The 24,449-nt window shown below is 35.8% G+C and overlaps 1 protein-coding gene across 1 annotated transcript; it reads left to right on the forward strand.

The window, feature by feature from the left end:
• Positions 1-132: 132 nt before the first annotated feature.
• LOC102810287 (CUB and sushi domain-containing protein 1-like) lies at positions 133-23,614 on the forward strand. The gene is made up of 11 exons (XM_085490526.1): positions 133-348; positions 4,986-5,219; positions 6,906-7,115; positions 7,375-7,545; positions 7,646-8,041; positions 8,713-8,910; positions 9,488-9,706; positions 10,143-10,319; positions 10,584-10,766; positions 10,936-11,106; positions 23,295-23,614. The coding sequence occupies exons 1-11, from the start codon at positions 288-290 to the stop codon at positions 23,369-23,371; spliced, it is 2,097 nt and encodes a 698-aa protein (XP_085346652.1). The 5' UTR covers positions 133-287; the 3' UTR covers positions 23,372-23,614.
• The last annotated feature ends 835 nt before the right edge of the window (positions 23,615-24,449 follow it).

Consider the following 24,449-nt stretch of genomic DNA (forward strand, 5'->3'; position numbering starts at 1 on the left):
TTCTTGGGACAGCTAAATATTATCTGCCATGTTGTCGGGACCACTCAAATATAATATGTCTCTTGATCTTGGGAGCACTACCAAAACGAAAGAAGCTGACCAGGCGTGACTGTAACATAAATGAGACAACAAAACTTTCGTCAATACCTTCTGACAAAGCAAAGTACTAAAAGGCAGGTTTAGGTATCCACCGCATATACTTCCTCATGCGTTGAGCTACTGTTAATGAACTAACATTGCTTCCAAACAGTTCTACGTGTTTATTCTTTTTGTGCGTGACGACTACGATGACAGGGAAGGAGTATTTCCCGATACGTATAACCTTACTGATGGTATCCAGCATATCAGGTGAGTTCTTATTACGTTTTATAAATATCCTGTTGAGCGCGCATTACTTAGTTTAGCCTGAAGGACATTTAATAGTACTTTCCTTATATCAATATCCCGGAAAGGTTGGAGATGTGAAATATATATAAGGTAATATCAGACCATCTGTTTCTCAAACTCTACTATACGCCGTGAAACACGCTACTACTCCAGTGACTGCCAGGCTACATCTGTGGTGGGTGACGGATGGAATTGACCCGCCAGTTGTGTCGTAGGTAACATCCGACAAAGGTTTAAAGATTGCAACCACGTTATTGTAGGACCATGTTTGCTGTAAAACTGAAACATTAGTAAAAAAACATTTCGACAAAGGATACGGGGAACCAATTTTAGTTATATGCATACATGTATTTTGTTGTTTGAACCGTTGATTGACCAAGAAGCTGCCAATCAAATATGGCTCTTTTATTACAGAGGAGTTTGGAACCACTTTTCCGATACACCGTGAAAAGAATCTGCTGCTGTATTTTATTTCGACCATACTGGCTGACAATGCAGTAGTTAATGTATGAACACTTGTTTTGTTTGCACTCAACACTGTCACGCAGACGTGCTGTTTCTTCGTCTGATGCTTGTCACGGCACACTAGCAGTCTGTGAAACACGCCCCGTCTGAAAATAGTGACACAGTGAGCCACTCTTTATATTTAGATCATGGATGGACAATGGACGCTGATATTTTGTGCATAAATTTCTGTCAATGTATAGAGCTGTATACGTCCATCGACACGGGGAAATAGTTTGCAGTGAACGCATGTTTAGGTATAATACATAATCTAAACTATTGTTTTGTCGGTTACAACAACAAAAGTTACATTACAATGCATCATCACAAAGCAGGCGATACGACAAATACATGCATGTCGGAACAGTAAGCAAGACAAAACATGCAATTTGGCGATTTGTTTAAATGACATTTTTTCATCAAAATATTTAATGAACTAACATACGGTCGTTGTTGTATTTCTATATCGAGAAATGTTTAACACATATTTGCCTAATAGTAGATGTTTCACTAAAATAATTTTACAATACGAGCTTAAATTTATCACTTCCTGGAAAAGTTTCAAAAATCGCCATGCTCCTAAATATGTGTTAACAAATCATAAATCTACGATTTTAACAACATATTCGCCACGCTACGCTACGGTGTCCGTGGCGCCTATAAACATACACACATGTAGTCATTTTGGACAAAGAAATAACAAATGTACAATGAAATTAACACGTATTGAACTAAACTATTTCATCGAAATATGCAACATGCTATTAGTCTATTATCTCTGTAGACAGCGGGGGTCCCTTTCGGACGGCTTTTTTTAACAGTTTTGTTAAATTCAGGCACGATTTCACCTTTGACCTGCAGGTGACTGTATGTAGACGGCACTTTTTTTTCGTCACCGATGCGGAAAAACAACACACACAACTACAACAAGAAAAAATCGAAGCAGTGTACGTTGGCGTCAGTGTGCAAAGGCACGTACAAATAAAGTGCAAATACAGGCAAATGCATTGTTGTTATACAACTGCGTATTAATCTAATATGTAGATTAACGTGCGCAACACGTGACACATTCCAACTAACTACTGGAATTCAATTTCTCCGCCGCTTTGGGGTATTTTTAGGGCGTGTTACACAATATTTCTTGATAAGTAACTTACACCGCATTGTCCGGTCAACATAATTTACATATTCTTTCATTGCGTGAAGTCATCCGATCCTACCTTTTAACGCACCTGGCCTTTAATTTTGTACCATGCACGTACGGGAACCGGTGAGGTCGCACCAAAATTAACTACCCGATGCTAAAGTTAGTTTCTGGCAAGTTTGATTTGGTGCGAGCCCACCCGCCATAATGAATAACATTCTCTCCTCAGTTATAACGACATTATATGTTTAAGCAAAGTACAATATTTGTTAGCGAACATTCAACACTTATATTTGAAGTGTTTATTACAAATTGAAAACTATAACGCCAGTAAATGGGTGAGAGTCAGCCATTTTTATTTTATTTCATATATTAGACTTACATCATCATCTCATCATTTTACGTGCGTGGGTGTACATTTCACTGTACTCGGATCAATTGTATACAGATAATGACACGTACTTTTCATGGAATTTCAACGCATGAAATCCAATTCCCATTACGGTATCTCTATACCAGTTAAATGTCACAATCACGTATGCGTAGTATATAAAGTAATTAACTTGCTTGTGCCAATCAAATCTCCACATGTTTTTTATATAAGTTTACTTCGCAATTATTATTAATTGATTAGTCACGTGATGCCGTAGTTGTCATAGGCAACCATCAACCTGACATGTTTTAAATATACGAGACTGTCTACAAGGCTCACCTTTTCATTGAATAGGATCTTTGACACACTGTGCATTAATCAAGTCAACACTCTGAAAGACGAGGCTGTTACTAGTTTAAGCGTGACGATTTAACACACATCAGTGTTGTGTTGACACTTTCCATCGGTTAATATTTAACTTTGCTGGCACGAATCTGTCGACGACAAAGTTATTCAATAATGTTTGTGTCTCTTCCCGTGTTGCATGAAGACAGTGTTCTTCACAGGGCAACACAAAAATAGCAACACATGCTAAACATTTTGCCTGTATACCTGTGATTGTGACTGTTCACGAAATCAGCTTTAAAAAAGAACAATGACATCAGTTCACAACGTAGCAACTGCCTTCGTGAAAGCACACACTATAGAGTGTCTGGTCAGATATGCCATCCAGCGTTGACTACGTTGATTGATAGTAACAGGATGACCTTATTTGACCTATATTTATTAGATCAATTTAACCACTCTTTAAGGTTTTCCGAATGTCTGTTAAATGGGTCTAACCAGAAATACAAACGTCGAATATTGACTTGCTGGTTAGCGTGGTGGTTTAATATTTTGCATTCGGTGCATAATCAACAAATGGATAGAATGCTTATCTTATCGTTGTGTGCGCGCAGCTCAGGCGATCTGAGTTTCATTTATTACGCGATGCAGTCTTGTCAACTGACTGACGGCTATTGTAGGTGTCCAAGTAAAGGGCACTGACACACATCTGAACCTTTTGATCCCGGAACTCACACCTGCATGTGCGCACGTCACAAAAATGCTTCACGATTAATCGACCGTAAGTGACCATATTTTACGTGTTCGTTTTCCGAGGTGACTTGACAGACAACAAACACACTTAGAAAATCAACACCCAGACTCACGTCACTCTCTCTATATATATATATATTCATTCATTATTTCTAAACGTCCATTGCCAAGAATTGATATTGCACATTGTTAACACGTGTGTAATATTTCAGTTTTCGGTTTGTGCATTTTATTTTATTCACAATTATTCCACACATCATTAAGTTCCTCAGTATATTAGTTTTGAAATTAAACCTTAGAGATTTACATATATTTATACGCTTGCATCATATAAGGACCCCCTAAGTTTCCTAATAATCAAAAAGAGTATTATTTGTATTCGGTCGCCGCAACGTGGTATTTCTACGTGATATAGGGTATTCCAAATCCGGACGTAGAATAAATATATATGTATGTGGCGCTAGTGTCTCTTTGTGGTCGCATACTTCAAGAAAGTATGTGTTGTATGAATCCATCAAAACATTTAAATTTTATAACAATTTATTCGGGAATGTTGTGATCAATTCGTTTTCATTTCCGCAGCCTTCCGCAGAGTTCAGAACATATCACTTACATCATTAGTACTATGCTTAGAGAATGAATAAAAGGCTCGTGATTAACACTTTGATTTTGTTTAAACCCTAGACAGTATAGTAGTTCTAATATACTGTATATGACTAAACCCATGATTGACATGCTTTCTTACTGTTTCTAGGCGGGAATTAAGCTGAAATATCGCACAACGTGTAAACTAACATCACAATTGTACCCCTTATATATCTATGGTTGCGTACGACAAAAATACCGTACCGCGCGCATTCTGAGTGCCGAAAAGAGTTATTTCGCGAAGCACCACGAATCGATGCACCATGCTCGAGTTTCATTTTCATACTGAAATCTGGCGGTCATCCTTCTTTTTATGCAGCCACGATTTAACAAATGATAAATGAAATAGTAAATAAGAAGGCGTTAATAAAGTTAATGTTTTTATCCTAAATAAAAATAAGTCAGCATCCAAGTGTGTCAGGCTCATTATATATTTCTATGTATCATAGTTTAGGAATCATTTTGAAGATTGTTGTTTCAAATTATAGTTCGATTTCTCTTGCATCGAACTCGACCAGGGAATAATAACCTGCAACATAATAAGAACTAAAATTGTTATTCGTAACTTTCGTATACTTTATATACACACGTTTGCCATAGTCTGTATGATCCAACTGAACACTTCATGCGACACAAAACGTACACGTGTGATGGTCACGTCATTCCCTGGTATTACCGTGTACCATGCGCCATGACGTATTAATTACTACATTGTTGTTAGGTGAATCATGGTCTTTAGTATCTCAAGTCTCTGGTAAACTGACGAAAAGTGTGTGTAACTGTCACGGTCTCCCCCTAAGTGTCTTCATATGTGTTTATTACTTGTTTTTACAGCGAACTGTGTCCTTCCAGCACATCCATCTAACGTGGATTGCTACACTACAGCGATAGATGGATCGTGTAACGACACAACCGTGGTGACGTCACCCGGCACTGTGCTGGCGACTGGTGATTTCATATATGTACAGTGTGATAATGGTTCTGTGTCTACAAATACAGGGTATAGCTGCTTCACAATTATGGGTACATCTAGTATAGCCCCGAGGCTGGGTGATTCCGCTTGCGCAAGTAAGTAGTTGTATGATTGAACTGTGACAGTAATATATCTACATATAGTTAGAAACCTAAACAATAAGTTGGTGCATACGGTGTCCCCGAATATGTCTCGAATTTCAGAAGGAAATTCCTATGTATGTAACACCATAAATCGAAAGTACACACTGAGCTATAACCAAGTAGCCTGTCGGCTGAGATTGCTCCGCTGTTAGCAATGCACATTGCAATTAAAGAACAGGAGATATCATTAAAAAATGAACAATATGTATAGTATCAAAGCAACATGACTTGCTGTTTTCAACAAGAATTAAAAAATATCACTTTTCAGCAAAAATAATCATCAAAATTAGATAATTAAAGATATAACCGCGAAATTAACAAACCTGAAAGAGGTCCACATGTAGTACCTATACATGTAATATAAAAGCAACCAGACTTGCGGTTTCAACAAGAAGTCAAAAATATCACTTTTTACCAAAAATGTCAAAAATATTCACTAAAATTAGAGAATTAAAGATATTATCACAAAATGAACAAATTTGAGAGAGGACCACATGTAGTACCTATATATGTAATATCAAAGCAATTGGACATGCGGTTTTTAACAAGAAGTTGAAAATATTACTTTTTACCAAAAATGACACAAATATTCACAAAAATTAGAGAATTGAAGATATCATCATAAAACAAACAAATCTGAGAGGGGTCTACCCAAGGTACATATACACCAAGTATCAAAGCATTCAGGCTTGTATTTTTTCAAGAAGAAGTCGGAAAAGAAAAACATTGACACGGACGATGGACGAGACGTCGGACGACAACGACGGACAATCACTCATATGGTAAGCTCCACTCCACAAAGTCGACAGCGGAGCTAAAAACGGAATTTCTCATCAATCTCATATTCCCTTATGATAGCCATATGTTACGAATACCCTAAAATGACATGTACGTTACTGTTTAAATGCTGAATTAAATTAATACTTTGTTCTAAAAAGGAATTTCAAATACAAGTAAAGCTCAATGAATAATTGTAATATAGTCACGACCAAATTAAAAATCTGGAATGATGAGTATATTCTGTATTGACGTTTTTTTATTGAAGAAAATTCTGTGCTAGTAATTGATAATTTGTATGCCGTATTCATAATTAATCGTAAGTAAGTCTGTTTAAAACTGTTATATGTCAGGCATGTTTTTGGACGATGCACTCAAATTAGCTTAAATGTATTAAATCCAGCAACGTAATATAATTGCATTCAAGACCATCATCGACTGATAATTTGCGAATGAATGTCTAGGCATTGATTTGTTTCACACTCAATTTATTTCGCAATAGTTGATTATGCATAATTAACCCAGTGTAGTATATTGCATTCTTAACATTTTGACTGACTTTTGTATTCTTCACGTGTGAAAATTAGTGTATTAATGTATTCTGTCCTAAATAATTATTATTATCTGTGAATCACGATTATTTACGGTGTTTATGAATGATATTATTACAAACTACCGAAAGAGCATGCTAACGCACATATTAAATTTATACTAATTATTCAACAAACGGTCACGGTTTCACTACATTTTTTGTTATTTTGCATTATTAAATCACTTTTCAAAGACAAATAGTACAACAATAACGTACATTGTTCAAAAGTGTTTATCTGTGATATAGTTTTGTAAAACTTTATTTTTCAGGGCTTTGTCTGGATCCAGGAAATCCAAGTTTAGGATCACGAAGTCCAGATCCAACGGTAGATGGTTCATATTATGAGACAGGTGACCAGGTTACGTTTACATGTGGTGTTAATACCACGACGTACGGTGTAGACACGTTCACGTGCGACGACGGAAACTGGACAGTCGGGGGTAATATACAAACAGCTCTTCCACCAGAATTATGTTTCTGTAAGTGACAATGAAACTTATTAAGAGATGCGAAATATTCTCCGAGTGTATTCCCAATCATATACCGGTATAAATAAATTGATTTTAATACATCGCTGTAGGTTTTGGAGTGTGGTGTATTTATGACAAATATACACAATCGCCTTACTATTCCTATATTATCATTCTTAAAATTACATATTTTATTAAATCAATTGTGCAAGGCTCGAATGGCAAATTAATCATAGACATATATTCTTAAACGTTTTCACTTTTATAGTAAATTGCCAAAAACCCGACACTCCAGAAAATGGCAAAGAAGTCGACGGTGCAAGTTACGTACACGCGGGTTCCGTTGCTTACGAGTGTGACGGAGGGAAAACTATGATAGGCAGTTCTACTCTGACGTGTTATAATGGAACATGGGATAACTCGGTACCTTTATGTCGAAGTAAGTTGGATTACAATCAAATCGTATTACCTCTTATGAAATCTGACAACGTTAGAATTGATGATAGTTCTTGCTTAATAGACCAAATGTCATATTACAGGTACTATAATTACTAAAGTTGTGACGACAGTCAACAGTGGCCTACCTTTGATACCGACACAAGAGTCAACACTTTCATTAGTTGTGGATGCTACAAGTAGCAGTCTTGGAGCTGGTGCTACTGGGAGCAATCTTTGGGTTATTAAAGTGTTTCTCAGTGAATCCAATTCTGGCGCTACACGATATTTGGAATCCGATTCCAATTTATCTCAAGAGGAGACAGACCAGGATCTGACGCCAGGTGGCGCTATCACATTCGATTTTGATTACGCGGTGACCCCTGAAACATGTGCTACGTACGTATGCGCTGAACTACGACAGGGCTCTAACACAAATTTCACGCTTGATGGATTTGATGGTGACAGTACACTCGTAGGATGCACGACAATAACATGTGGCAAGTAAAACAATCTAAAGTTATAAAGTTTACTGATGAAATGAAAGAATCTAATCGGCTGATCGTTCTCGTCTAAATACAGTTCGTTGAACTTTAGCATTATTCTTACCAAAAATGTATCATATTCGGTTCAATTTCTATACGTTTTTTGGACGCAAAAATAATAAATTGAAAAATAACAAAACTACTTGATATCAACTGTAATATAATTTATTGGAAGAACGCAACGTTCGCTAATTCATCATCTAAATTTTTATATCGAGTGAACAGTATTCTCCGAAAACTATGAATATTTGAGAAGCCTGTCTAATTTAATCTGCTCTCCCTTTTTCGGGACGCACACTAATACTAATATGCCTAGTCGATTAACCATCACACATAATCCGTTGTTATAACACATCAAGATGCACATCTAATGCTAATGAGTTTAAACGTGTTCCAATATTGATATTCCATAGAATTTTAATTATATTGTAATTGTTCTGACGGATATGTAAATGGTAGTCGTGGAGATTAAAATGAAATATAGCCATAGATGTCACACGATATATGCTATTAATAGTTAATATAATATGTGTGGTGAATATAACACACCGAGCTGAAAGAAATGACACATTATTGTGAGTAAATGTGACAGTCAATTAGATATACGTATTATGTGTATATTCCAGGATGTCCCACACCCGGCACTTTAAAAAAAAGAGTACAGATTATTTCCGGTTCAGCTCCATATAATGATGGCGATATTTTAACACTTGCATGTGACCAGAGTAATTCAACCGATGGTTACAGTCTATTTGGTGGGCCTGAATTGAAATGTGAAAGTGGAATGTGGTCAGAGAATCCAGAGTCCGCAGTGTTCTGTTTCGGTAAGTTTGTATTACTTGAATAATATCACAGTCTCTATATCAAGTTCATTATTTAATGTATGCGTGTTTTCTTTCCCGTCCGGCCGCCATTCTAAAAGTAGTAACTTGGCTCTGTTGTCGTAATTTTTTGACTACAGTATTCTCGAATAAATACATCCGAGCACCACAGAGCTGGGGAATCTTTGCGGACGCGATACCTATTAGTCCATCAGCCTTGTGGAGGGTAGTACTCATCTTAGGGGACCAGCTGAAACTATTTCTAAAATTATCCTTTGACACTTTCTAGCATAAAAAAGTAAGATAGCCATTGTCAAATAGTAGCTCAAAGCCACCACTTGGACAAGGCTATCGCACAACATGTTCATGCTTAGGGCCTATAAATGCCATTTACAGCAATTCCAGCCGGTCCCCCGAAAGGAGTACAAAATCTCATTTTTTTTAGACCCAGCTGATGGACTACATCTTTATAGAAAAGAAATTTAGCATTATGATATTTATTGTTCACATGGAAAACTATCAAGAATTTAAAAAAAATGCCATCCCTATATTTGAATGTTATCTTGTTTCGTTTTTGTAGAAAATTGTCCAGACCCAGGAGTACTGACGAACGGTAGCGTGACTTGTCAATATCCAAGCCTATGCTACGCTGCAACTACGCAAATTACACTGTCATGTGACGACGGCTTTCAACTTGTTAACGGTCTTGATACGTTTACATGCCAGTTAGATTTTACCGATCTTTCTGTAAGGTGGAACCCGGAATTTAATTTTGCCACCAGTAATCCAGAGTGTCAGCGTAAGTATAATACGGTCTATATTTACACAATGGTTACAGGGTTTTTATCATACGAGAAATGTACTAGTGTATAAGCTTCAATTTACAAAGAACAAAGAAATTATTAGTACAAGTATTCGCAGTACGAGAAATATACGAGCTTGAGTTGCACACAATGTTTCCAGACATTAGGGTTAGTGTTCAATAATACTACGATAAAGACTTTTCGTTTTCGACGCTGTGATTGTTTTGGACATGCACACGCCACTGACACCTAGTATATATATATATATATATATATATATATATATATATATATATATATATATATATTATATGTCAACTTGATACGATTATATTATACGTAATTTTTTATTAGACGAGACAATAACTTAAAACACACCTACACTTGTCGAACACAATTTCATATAACCACACTGGTCATTTCAATGCACAGGGATATGTGAAGACCCAGGTACCCCTGATAACGGAGAATTGGTAGGAGGTTCACTTCCTGCAATACCGGGACAAACAATAACGTACGAGTGTGGTACATTGTACACGATATCATCTGCTGCTGCATTGCAGTGTCAAGACGATGGGTCATGGGATAAAGAAGTACCAGTTTGTTATGGTAAGTGTAAATTACACGCGTTTAAAAAATACGAAATTGGCAACAAAGCACATTAATGTGTTAAATAATCCTACGATAAAGACTTTTCGTATTCGAAATTGTGAACTTATGCACACAACACTCAGTCTGACATATATACATATATATTGTAGTAAATGCCAACAGATTGATACTAATATTTTATTAGACGAGACACTAACATGAAAAACACGTACAATTGTCAGAACAATCTCAAATTACCACACTGGCCATTTCAATGTACAGGCATATGTGAAGACCCAGGTACACCTGATAACGGAGAATTAGTAGAAGGCACATGTACACTTCCTGCAAAACCGGGGGGAACAATAACATATGCGTGTGGTACTGGATACACGATATCATCTGCTGCTGCATTACAGTGTCAAGACGATGGGTCATGGGATAAAGAAGTACCAGTTTGTTATGGTAAGTGAAAATTACACGCGTTTAAAAAAATACGAAATTGGCAACAAAGCACATGCACTATAGCGTGCATATATCCGAACAAATGAAACCTCAATTTGAGGTTTGCATGCACTAATTTCTGACGGTGACTAAAGCAAATATGTCACGATGTAATATATTTGCTTTTTAGCGAGCTGTATGTATAAAAACGTAACTAATCTGGAATGGACTGAGTCAAGGGTCACGTACACACACGAAGAATACATCACACTAAGTTGCACGGAACCTGCATTAAGAGAAGGTCCTAGTACTGTACAATGTCTGAACGGAACGTATGTTCCAGAACTTCCAGTATGTGAAGGTACGTGTAGAATATTAGTTCATCAGCACTATGTATTCCTAATAATGTAACCACATGTACAATATATCGTTATATAAGCACTTAACCACATTATTCCTTTATATTAGAATAACAGTATATGCGTATATAATATATAGCGTAAAATGATAATATCGTGTTTCCTTTCCCGACTAAACCTAAATTAGAAATTTATTCGATTTTGAGTTATATGGTGTATAGTGTAGTAGCGAATTATCGGGTGCTTTTCAATATGTCTTCTTGTCATCTCAGGTTGGCTTACATGCATATGTAATGATTCAAATACCCACTGCATACTATGTTTATATTCTCAATGTCACTACTTCAACAAATTCACGTGTTTTTGAGTACAGGGCATATAACTAATTATAAGGATATCGGGAAAACTATGTGTGCCCGGATATGTCAACCAGCACCACGAACCCATTGTACACTTCACAATTTTCACTACATATCTACCCAATATCACGTTTTCAAGCTTTTTCACAGCCGACATTTCCTCCACCGTGTCCTTCCTCGCGCACTATAATTTCTAAAGCATGAACTAACAAAATAATGCATTGTCAGTATCAACATAAAACTGGTGCAGTGGCTCGAAACGGAAAATCAACTGAAGCTTATACCAAATTTGACGAATTGTGACAGAAATAGGGACTGCAATGCAAGACGAATGCAGCTGAATCAAATTCTCCAGTTGAAAAAAGTACCACAAAGTGAAAACAATAAATAACAGGTACTTCCTGTAAGGCGCCAACTGCAAATAAAATAAAATAAAATACCTCCAGGATTGGGGGAAAACGCTATCAACGAAAGCAACAACAGAAATGGGTACTATAATCGCTATTAAATGTTGAATGCCAATTGCAGCTGCATTTAGTGGTTAAATGCATAACTTACATGCATATACTCAAACTATTTTGGATACATTGACTCATGATGCATTTTTCCGATATGTTCAAGTATACTGGGGCATGAACCAAATCACGGAGATCGCATTTATGTGTGTCAGATCATGATCGTTGTTGCCGATCATGCTTACATGGAGCATCACTCGACATGGTGTACAATAATATTTGGTAGGGGGTTAGTGAGTTTCGTTCGTAGAATACGTCTATGCACATCGATAAAATATAACAAATAAAATTTGAATTTTGGTGTACTTTTTACGGACCATAACATACAAAGTGTCCTAAATCTGAGAAACAGAAGTAAATTATTTATTCGTTCCTTTTCAACGAGGGTGGGCCCTGGAACTAGAATTGCCTCAGTTCTAAATTCTGAGAACAAAATTAAATTTTTTTAGTATAAAACGTTCAATAAGAGCACAATGAGCACACATGCGTTTAAAACGTCGCTACGATGCGATATTGTGATTGATTAACATAACACTACAAATAAATATGACCCATTACTGCATTACTGCAAACTTCCCGCTAGTTCTGTGATTGCTAGATCTGTGTACTATAGTAGCATTTTTTATTGCCCCCCCCCCCAATCAATGTGTATTACATAACATAATTATACATCTTGCTATAAGCTCAATGGCACTTTTGGAGGAGAGTGGACAATCCCTGGGAAAAGATCACAATATTTCAAAATAAAAAAGCTAGGTTTATATATATGCTTGATTGCCATTCAATATCTCAACTTGGTAAAATACACAAGAATATTTTGCAGTTTTGTATTACCATATATTGTACGCCAATCACACAGTTATAATCAAATAAAAACCTAAAACACATTGTCAACTAATCCGAGGGCTGCACTAGCATCTACCTTGGTTCTATTGCACCCCAGTTATCGTATTTTTTTTCATATCATACACAATATTTGCAGAGTATTTATACATTTATATGAAAGCAACTGTGGTGTTCACTAACATGTATATTAAAGCAACTGTGGTGTTCACTAACATGTATATAAAATCAACTGTAGTGTTCACTAACATGTACATGAAAGTAACTATGGAGATTGCTTATATGTATATGAAAGCAACTGATGATTGATAATGTGCCTATGATAGCTTTTGTGGTGTTCACTAAAATGTATATGAAAGCAACTGTGGTGTCACTAACATGTATATGAAAGCAACTATGGTGTTCACTAATATGTATATGAATGCAACTGTGGTGTTCACTAACATGTATATGAAAGCAACTGTGGTGATCACTACAATGTATATGAAAGCAACTGTGGTGTTCACTAACATGTATATGAAAGCAACTATGGTGTTCACTAATATGTATATGAATGCAAATGTGGTGTTCACTAATATGTATATGAAAGCAACTGTGGTGTTCACTACAATGTATATGAAAGCAACTGTAGTGATCACTAACATGTATATGAAAGCAACTGTGGTGATCACTACAATGTATATGAAAGAAACTGTGGTGATCACTACAATGTATATGAAAGAAACTGTGGTGATCACTACAATGTATATGAAAGCAACTGTGGTGATTGCTTATATGCTTATGAAATCAGCTGTGGAGATTGATAATATGAATGTGAAAGCAACTGTGACGATTGTTTTTATGCATACAAAAGCAATTGTGGTGATGGCTAATATGCATATAAAAGCAACTGTACATGGTGATTGCTAATGTGCTTGTGAAAAAAAAAATTGGTGATTACTAATATGCATATAAAAGCAACTGTGGAGATCACTACAATGTATATGAAAGCATCTGTGGTGATCACTACAATGTATATGAAAGCATCTGTGGTGATCACAACAATGTATATGAAAGCGTCTGTGGTGATCACAACAATGTATATGAAAGCATCTGTGGTGATCACAACAATGTATATGAAAGCAACTGTGGTGATCACTACAATGTATATGAAAGCAACTGTGGTTATCACTACAATGTATATGAAAGCAACTGTGGTGATCACTACAATGTATATGAAAGCAACTGTGGTGATCACTACAATGTATATGAAAGCAACTGTGGTGATCACTACAATGTATATGAAAGCATCTGTGGTGATCACTACATTGTATATGAAAGCAACTGTGGTCATTGCTAATATGCATATGAAAGCAACTGTGATTATCACTACAATGTATATGAAAGCATATGTGGTGATCACTACAATGTATATGAAAGCAACTGGTGATCACTACAATGTATATGAAAGCAACTGTGGTGATCACTACAATGTATCTGAAAGCATCTGTGGTGATCACTACAATGTATATGAAAGCAACTGTGGTCATTGCTAATATGCATATGAAAGCAACTGTGGTGATTACTAATATGCATGTGAAAGAAACTGTGGTGATTGTTAATGTGTATATGAAAGCAACTGGTGATCACTACAATGTATTTGAAAGCAACTATGGTGATCACTACAATGTATATGAAAGCAACTGTGGTGATCACTACAATGTATATGAAAGAAACTGTGGTGATCACTACAATGAATATGAAAGCAACTTTGGTGATCACTATAATGTATATGAAAGCAACTGTGGTCATTGCTAATGTGCATATGAAAGCAACTGTGGTGATTACTAATATGCATGTGAAAGAAACTGTGGTGATTGTTAATATGTATATGAAAGCAATTGGTGATCACTACAATGTATATGAAAGGAACTATGGTGATAACTACAATTTATATGAAAGGAACTGTGGTGATCACTACAATGTGTATAAAAGCAACTGTGGTGATCACTACAATGTATATGAAAGCAACTGTGGTCATTGCTAATGTGCATATGAGAGCAACTGTGGTGATTACTAATATGCATGTGAAAGAAACTGTGGTGATTGTTAATATGTATATAAAAGCAACTGGTGATCACTACAATGTATATGAAAGCAACTGTGGTGATCACTACAATGTATATGAAAGCATCTGTGGTGATCACTACAATGTATATGAAAGCATATGTGGTGATCACTATAATGTATATGAAAGCAACTGTGGTGATCACTACAATGTATTTGAAAGCAACTGTGGTGATCACTATAATGTATATGAAAGCATCTGAGGTGATCACTACAATGTATATGAAAGCATCTGTGGTGATCACTACAATGTATATGAAAGCATCTGTGGTGATCACTACAATGTATATGAAAGCATCTGAGGTGATCACTACAATGTATATGAAAGCATCTGTGGTGATCACTACAATGTATATGAAAGCAACTGAGGTCATTGCTAATATGCATATAAAAGCAACTGTGGTGATTACTAATATGCATGTGAACGAAACTGTGGTGCTTGTTAATATGCATATGAAAGCAACTGGTGATCACTACTATGTATATTTTAAAGCAACTGTGGAGATCACTACAATGTATATTAAAGCAACTGGTGATCACTAGTATATATATGAAAGCAACTGTGGTGATCACTACAATGTATATGAAAGCAACTGTGGTCATTGCTAATATGCATATGAAAGCAACTGTGGTGATTACTAATATGCATGTGAAAGAAACTGTGGTGATTGTTAATATGTATATGAAAGCAACTGGTGATCACTACAATGTATATGAAAGCAACTGTGGTGATCACTAGAATGTATATGAAAGCAACTGTCGTGATCACTACATTGTACATGAAAGCAACTGGCGATCACTACAATAGATATGAAAGAAACTGTGGTGATCACTACAATGCATATGAAAGCAACTGTGGTCATTGCTAATGTGCATATGAGAGCAACTGTGGTGATTACTAATATGCATGTGAAAGAAACTGTGGTGATTGTTAATATGTATATGAAAGCAATTGGTGATCACTACAATGTATATGAAAGCATCTGTGGTGATCACAGCAATGTATATGAAAGCATCTGTGGTGATCACAACAATGTATATGAAAGCATCTGTGGTGATCACAACAATGTATATGAAAGCAACTGTGGTGATCACTACAATGTATATGAAAGCAACTGTGGTTATCACTACAATGTATATGAAAGCAACTGTGGTGATCACTACAATGTATATGAAAGCAACTGTGGTGATCACTACAATGTATATGAAAGCAACTGTGGTGATCACTACAATGTATATGAAAGCATCTGTGGTGATCACTACATTGTATATGAAAGCAACTGTGGTCATTGCTAATATGCATATGAAAGCAACTGTGATTATCACTACAATGTATATGAAAGCATATGTGGTGATCACTACAATGTATATGAAAGCAACTGGTGATCACTACAATGTATATGAAAGCAACTGTGGTGATCACTACAATGTATCTGAAAGCATCTGTGGTGATCACTACAATGTATATGAAAGCAACTGTGGTCATTGCTAATATGCATATGAAAGCAACTGTGGTGATTACTAATATGCATGTGAAAGAAACTGTGGTGATTGTTAATGTGTATATGAAAGCAACTGGTGATCACTACAATGTATTTGAAAGCAACTATGGTGATCACTACAATGTATATGAAAGCAACTGTGGTGATCACTACAATGTATATGAAAGAAACTGTGGTGATCACTACAATGAATATGAAAGCAACTTTGGTGATCACTACAATGTATATGAAAGCAACTGTGGTCATTGCTAATGTGCATATGAAAGCAACTGTGGTGATTACTAATATGCATGTGAAAGAAACTGTGGTGATTGTTAATATGTATATGAAAGCAATTGGTGATCACTACAATGTATATGAAAGGAACTATGGTGATAACTACAATTTATATGAAAGGAACTGTGGTGATCACTACAATGTGTATAAAAGCAACTGTGGTGATCACTACAATGTATATGAAAGCAACTGTGGTCATTGCTAATGTGCATATGAGAGCAACTGTGGTGATTACTAATATGCATGTGAAAGAAACTGTGGTGATTGTTAATATGTATATAAAAGCAACTGGTGATCACTACAATGTATATGAAAGCAACTGTGGTGATCACTACAATGTATATGAAAGCATCTGTGGTGATCACTACAATGTATATGAAAGCATCTGTGGTGATCACTATAATGTATATGAAAGCAACTGTGGTGATCACTACAATGTATTTGAAAGCAACTGTGGTGATCACTATAATGTATATGAAAGCATCTGAGGTGATCACTACAATGTATATGAAAGCATCTGTGGTGATCACTACAATGTATATGAAAGCATCTGTGGTGATCACTACAATGTATATGAAAGCATCTGAGGTGATCACTACAATGTATATGAAAGCATCTGTGGTGATCACTACAATGTATATGAAAGCAACTGAGGTCATTGCTAATATGCATATAAAAGCAACTGTGGTGATTACTAATATGCATGTGAACGAAACTGTGGTGCTTGTTAATATGCATATGAAAGCAACTGGTGATCACTACTATGTATATTTTAAAGCAACTGTGGAGATCACTACAATGTATATTAAAGCAACTGGTGATCACTAGTATATATATGAAAGCAACTGTGGTGATCACTACAATGTATATGAAAGCAACTGTGGTCATTGCTAATATGCATATGAAAGCAACTGTGGTGATTACTAATATGCATGTGAAAGAAACTGTGGTGATTGTTAATATGTATATGAAAGCAACTGGTGATCACTACAATGTATATGAAAGCAACTGTGGTGATCACTAGAATGTATATGAAAGCAACTGTCGTGATCACTACATTGTACATGAAAGCAACTGGCGATCACTACAATAGATATGAAAGAAACTGTGGTGATCACTACAATGCATATGAAAGCAACTGTGGTCATTGCTAATGTGCATATGAGAGCAACTGTGGTGATTACTAATATGCATGTGAAAGAAACTGTGGTGATTGTTAATATGTATATGAAAGCAATTGGTGATCACTACAATGTATATGAAAGGAACTATGGTGATAACTACAATTTATATGAAAGGAACTGTGGTGATCACTACAATGTGTATAAAAGCAACTGTGGTGATCACTATAATGTATATGAAAGCAACTGTGGTCATTGCTAATGTGCATATGAGAGCAACTGTGGTGATTACTAATATGCATGTGAAAGAAACTGTGGTGATTGTTAATATGTATATGAAAGCAATTGGTGATCACTACAATGTATATGAAAGGAACTATGGTGATAACTACAATTTATATGAAAGGAACTGTGGTGATCACTACAATGTGTATAAAAGCAACTGTGGTGATCACTATAATGTATATGAAAGCAACTGTGGTCATTGCTAATGTGCATATGAGAGCAACTGTGGTGATTACTAATATGCATGTGAAAGAAACTGTGGTGATTGTTAATATGTATATGAAAGCAACTGGTGATCACTACAATGTATATGAAAGCATCTGTGGTGATCACTACAATGTATATGAAAGCAACTGAGGTCATTGCTAATATGCATATAAAAGCAACTGTGGTGATTACTAATATGCATGTGAACGAAACTGTGGTGCTTGTTAATATGCATATGAAAGCAACTGGTGATCACTACTATGTATATTTTAAAGCAACTGTGGAGATCACTACAATGTATATTAAAGCAACTGGTGATCACTAGTATATATATGAAAGCAACTGTGGTGATCACTACAATGTATATGAAAGCAACTGTGGTCATTGCTAATATGCATATGAAAGCAACTGTGGTGATTACTAATATGCATGTGAAAGAAACTGTGGTGATTGTTAATATGTATATGAAAGCAACTGGTGATCACTACAATGTATATGAAAGCAACTGTGGTGATCACTAGAATGTATATGAAAGCAACTGTCGTGATCACTACATTGTACATGAAAGCAACTGGCGATCACTACAATAGATATGAAAGAAACTGTGGTGATCACTACAATGCATATGAAAGCAACTGTGGTCATTGCTAATGTGCATATGAGAGCAACTGTGGTGATTACTAATATGCATGTGAAAGAAACTGTGGTGATTGTTAATATGTATATGAAAGCAATTGGTGATCACTACAATGTATATGAAAGGAACTATGGTGATAACTACAATTTATATGAAAGGAACTGTGGTGATCACTACAATGTGTATAAAAGCAACTGTGGTGATCACAACAATGTATATGAAAGCAACTGTGGTGATCACTACAATGTAAATGAAAGCATGTGTGGTGATCACTACAATGTATATGAAAGAAACTGTGGTGATCACTACAATGTATATGAAAGCATGTGTGGTGATCACTACAATGTATATGAAAGCAACTGCTTATCACTACAATGTATATAAAAGCAACTGTGGTCATTGCTAATATGCATATGAAAACAACTGTGGTGATTACTACAATGTATGTGAAAACAACTGTGGCGATTACTACAATGTATGTGAAAGCAACTGTGGTAATTGCTTATAAGCATATGAAAGCAACTGTGGTTATCACTACTATGTATATGAAAGCAACTGTGGTGATCACTACAATGTATATGAAAGCAACTGTGGTGATTACTACAATGTATATGAAAGCAACTGTGGTGATCACTACAATGTATATGAAATCATGTGTGGTGATCACTGCAATGTATAGGAAAGCAACTGTGGTGATCACTACAATGTATATGAAAGCAACTGTGGTGATCACTACAATGTATATGAAAGCAACTGTGGTGATCACTACAATGTATATGAAAGCAATTGTGGTGATCACTGCAATGTATAGGAAAGCAACTGTGGTGATCACTACAATGTATATGAAAGCAACTGTGGTGATCACTACAATGTATATGAAAGCAACTGTGGTGATCACTACAATGTATATGAAAGCAACTGTGGTGATTACTAATATGCATATGAAAGCAACTGGTGATTACTAATATGCATATGAAAGCAACTGTGGTGATCACTACACTGTATTTGAAAGCAACTGTGGTGATCACAACAATGTATATGAAAGCAACTGTGGTGATCACTACAATGTATATGAAAGCAACTGTGGTGATCACTACAATGTATATGAAAGCAACTGTGGTGATCACTACAATGTATATGAAAGCAACTGTGGTGATCACTACAAGGTATATGAAAGCAACTGGTGATTACTAATATGCATATGAAAGAAACTGTGGTGATCACTACAATGTATTTGAAAGCAACTGTGGTGATCACAACAATGTATATGAAAGCAACTGTGGTGATCACTACAATGTATATGAAAGCAACTGTGGTGATCACTACAATGTATATGAAAGCAGCTGTGGTGATCACTACAATGTATATGAAAGCAACTGTGGTGATCACTACAATGTATATGAAAGCAACTGTGGTGATTACTAATATGCATATGAAAGCAACTGTGATGATCACTACAATGTATAGGAAAGCAACTGTGGTGATCACTACAATGTATAGGAAAGCAACTTTGGTGATCACTACAATGTATATGAAAACAACTGTGGTGATCACTACAATGTATATGAAAGCAACTGTGGTGATTACTAATATGCATATGAAAGCAACTGTGGTGATCACTACAATGTATAGGAAAGCAACTGTGGTGATCACTACAATGTATAGGAAAGCAACTGTGGTGATCACTACAATGTATATGAAAACAACTGTGGTGATCACTACAATGTATATGAAAGCAACTGTGGTGATTACTAATATGCATATGAAAGCAACTGTGGTGATCACTACAATGTATAGGAAAGCAACTGTGGTGATCACTACAATGTATAGGAAAGCAACTGTGGTGATCACTACAATGTATATGAAAACAACTGTGGTGATCACTACAATGTATATGAAAGCAACTGTGGTGATCACTACAATGCATATGAAAGCAACTGTGGTGATCACTACAATGTATAGGAAAGCAACTGTGGTGATCACTACAATGTATAGGAAAGCAACTGTGGTGATCACTACAATGTATATGAAAACAACTGTGGTGATCACTACAATGTATATGAAAGCAACTGTGGTGATCACTACAATGTATATGAAAACAACTGTGGTGATCACTACAATGTATATGAAAACAACTGTGGTGATCACTACAATGTATGTGAAAGCAACTGTGGTGATGACTACAATGTATAGGAAAGCAACTGTGGTGATCACTACAATGTATAGGAAAGCAACTGTGGTGATCACTACAATGTATATGAAAACAACTGTGGTGATCACTACAATGTATATGAAAGCAACTGTGGTGATCACTACAATGCATATGAAAGCAACTGTGGTGATCACAACAATGTATAGGAAAGCAACTGTGGTGATCACTACAATGTATAGGAAAGCAACTGTGGTGATCACTACAATGTATATGAAAGCATCTGTGGTGATCACTACAATGTATATGAAAGCATCTGTGGTGTTCACTAACATGTACATGAAAGTAACTATGGAGATTGCTTATATGCATATGAAAGTAAGTGTGGTGTTCACTAACATGTGTATGGAAGCAACTGTGATGATTGCTAATGTGCCTATGATAGCTTCTGTGGCGTTCACTATTATGTATATGAAAGCAACTTTGGTGTTCATTAAAATGTATATGAGAGCAACTGTGGAGATTGCTTATATGCATATGAAAGTTACTGTGGTGTCACTAACATGTATATGAAAGCAACTGTGGTGTTCACTAACATGTATATGAAAGCAACTATGGTGTTCACTAACATGTATACGAAAGCAACTGTGGTGATCACTACAATGTATATGAAAGCAACTGTGGTGATCACTACAATGTATATGAAAGCATTTGTGGTGATCACTACAATGTATATGAAAGCATCTATGGTGATCACTACAATGTATATGAAAGCAACTGTGGTGATCACTACAATGTATATGAAAGCAACTGGTGATTACTAATATGCGTATGAAAGCAACTGTGGTGATCACTACAATGTATTTGAAAGCAACTGGTGATTACTAATATGCATATGAAAGCAACTGTGGTGATCACTACAATGTATTTGAAAGCAACTGTGGTGATCACTACAATGTATATGAAAGCAACTGTGATGATCACTACAATGTATTTGAAAGCAACTGTGGTGATCACTACAATGTATATGAAAGCATCTGAGGTGATCACTACAATGTATATGAAAGCATCTGTGGTGATCACAACAATGTATTTGAAAGCAACTCTGGTGATCACTACAATGTATATGAAAGCAACTGTGGTGATCACTACAATGTATATGAAAGCAACTGTGGTGATCACTACAATGTATATGAAAGCAACTGTGGTGATCACTACAATGTATATGAAAGCAACTGTGGTGATCACTACAATGTATATGAAAGCATCTGTGGTGATCACAACAATGTATTTGAAAGCAACTCTGGTGATCACTACAATGTATATGAAAGCAACTGTGGTGATCACTACAATGTATATGAAAGCAACTGTGGTGATCACTACAATGTATTTGAAAGCAACTGTGGTGATCACTATAATGTATATGAAAGCAACTGGTGATTACTAATATACATGTGAAAGAAACTGATGATTGCTAATATACATGTGAAAGCAACTGTGGTGATCACTACAATGCATATGAAAGCAACTGGTGATTGCTAATGTGCATGTGAAAGAAACTGGTGATTTCTAATATACATGTGAAAGCAACTGTGGTGATTACTAATATACATGTGAAAGAAACTGTGGTAATATTGTTTATTCTTTACTTTTTCGTACATAATTCTCTTGTATATTTGCGATAATTTTATTTAGTGGTTTTGCCTATGTAGATTTGCTGGATCATATAATCTACAGAAGAGTGGGGTCATTATTTTGTTTTTCTTTAGATTTTAAAATATTCATATCGTACCAATATTAAATTGCCGACATTATACACCTCGACCACTCAGCGTATCGGTCATTATTGTGCTGCCGATCGACCTACCAGTGTACATATACCGTAACCCAATACGTATGATAAAGTACCCAACGCAAATACCATGAGATTAGCGAGCACTAAGTTAACGATGAGTTAACATAACTTTTTTCGTTTGGGAAATTAAAAATAACTTATCACCAGGCTCAATCCTATAAACCCAACATAAAAATAATCGATTATTATTTTGTCAATAACTGTGTCCAAACCTGTAGACAAACTAACTGACACAATACATAAAACTGTAGAAAACGTTGCACCAACATTTTGGCGGGAAAATATAGGTTAATTTAGAAACGAAACAAGCTAACGCTTCTATCTTATCTTTTCAGGAAACAACCACAGTCTACGGCCACGTACATGTGTTATATTGCTGATAATAGCTCAGGTCATTATAATTATCATGTAACTACAATTTGAAAATATTTGATGTATGAAAAGTATCTTACTTTGTCTATTTTACTTCAGAATAAAATCAACCGGAGAACGATATAGAAACATTGCGAAGTGTTAGTCTTATTACGTGCTTTTAGATACATACCCTTGAACTTCATTGTATTTAACGTTGATATTAACCCTTTCCCCGCCATTACCAATGTATGTAACACTCCGCTTCATAAATTTGTCATTAAACCCACCCTGTTAATAACAATTGTTGGCCAAGATATAATTCTTTGAACATAGTTATGTTCTACTAGTGATGCTGAAAACTGAATATCGAAATTGCGTCATCAAATTTGCAAGTGTGTACATCAACATCATTCTGTGCACAAATGCTTGGGATTATTTTGAGCCAAAGGTGTATGCTTGTCTCGGGCAATTTCCGTTAAACTTAAGTGATACTCAAGGCAAGTACTTCATGCAAGTATCTGAAACAATTTACGATCTTGCCATAAAATTGGTTTGTGATGAGCCGCTTTAAGTATGTGGTTTAACGAGCAACATGGACTTGTCTAGTGGTACTTGGGAAGTCAATATCGTAGTTACTATTGGATACTGCAAAGACTATCTTAGGGTTTTGTCCGATCGGTAACTTAGTTGGACAAATCTTATTATCACAAATTCTAAGGGTGGAAGTTTTATTATTGTGTTGCCCATCGTGTAGAGATAGTTTTTATTGTATTAAATACTCATTTTCACATAGATTTAACATTATATGCATAATCATAAAACACAACGTCGATTTAATAGGCGAATTTTTCACTTGAAAACAGTGTCATGGCCATGAATCACGTGACAAGAAAATTAGCACCAACTTGACACAGTTGTGTTGCCCTAAACAGCCCGTAAATAGTTATGTGGTGTTCCATGTTTTGCAAAGCCTGCTTATTTTCCGCCTTCAAACAATATTGAGAAAAGGCTTGATAACGGCGAACACTTTAAAATAATAAAATAATAAGTTGCTTGCGGGCGATGTAACGTCCAGTTCCTCGGAACAAACTACGCTGTTCTGAAAACTGCATTGTTTCCATGTTCCCATGGAAACT

Source organism: Saccoglossus kowalevskii, chromosome 15 (genome assembly GCF_978046115.1).
Source record: "Saccoglossus kowalevskii chromosome 15, keSacKowa6.1, whole genome shotgun sequence".
Lineage (NCBI taxonomy): Eukaryota > Metazoa > Hemichordata > Enteropneusta > Harrimaniidae > Saccoglossus > Saccoglossus kowalevskii.

Bases quoted from the DNA above. Each gene is read 5' to 3' on its own strand.
- LOC102810287 (XM_085490526.1), top strand. From the start codon at position 288: ATGACAGGGAAGGAGTATTTCCCGATACGTATAACCTTACTGATGGTA. The intron at 9,707-10,142 runs GTAAGTATAATA...TTCAATGCACAG, and splicing joins CAGTAATCCAGAGTGTCAGC to GGATATGTGAAGACCCAGGT. The intron at 11,107-23,294 runs GTACGTGTAGAA...TTATCTTTTCAG, and splicing joins AGAACTTCCAGTATGTGAAG to GAAACAACCACAGTCTACGG.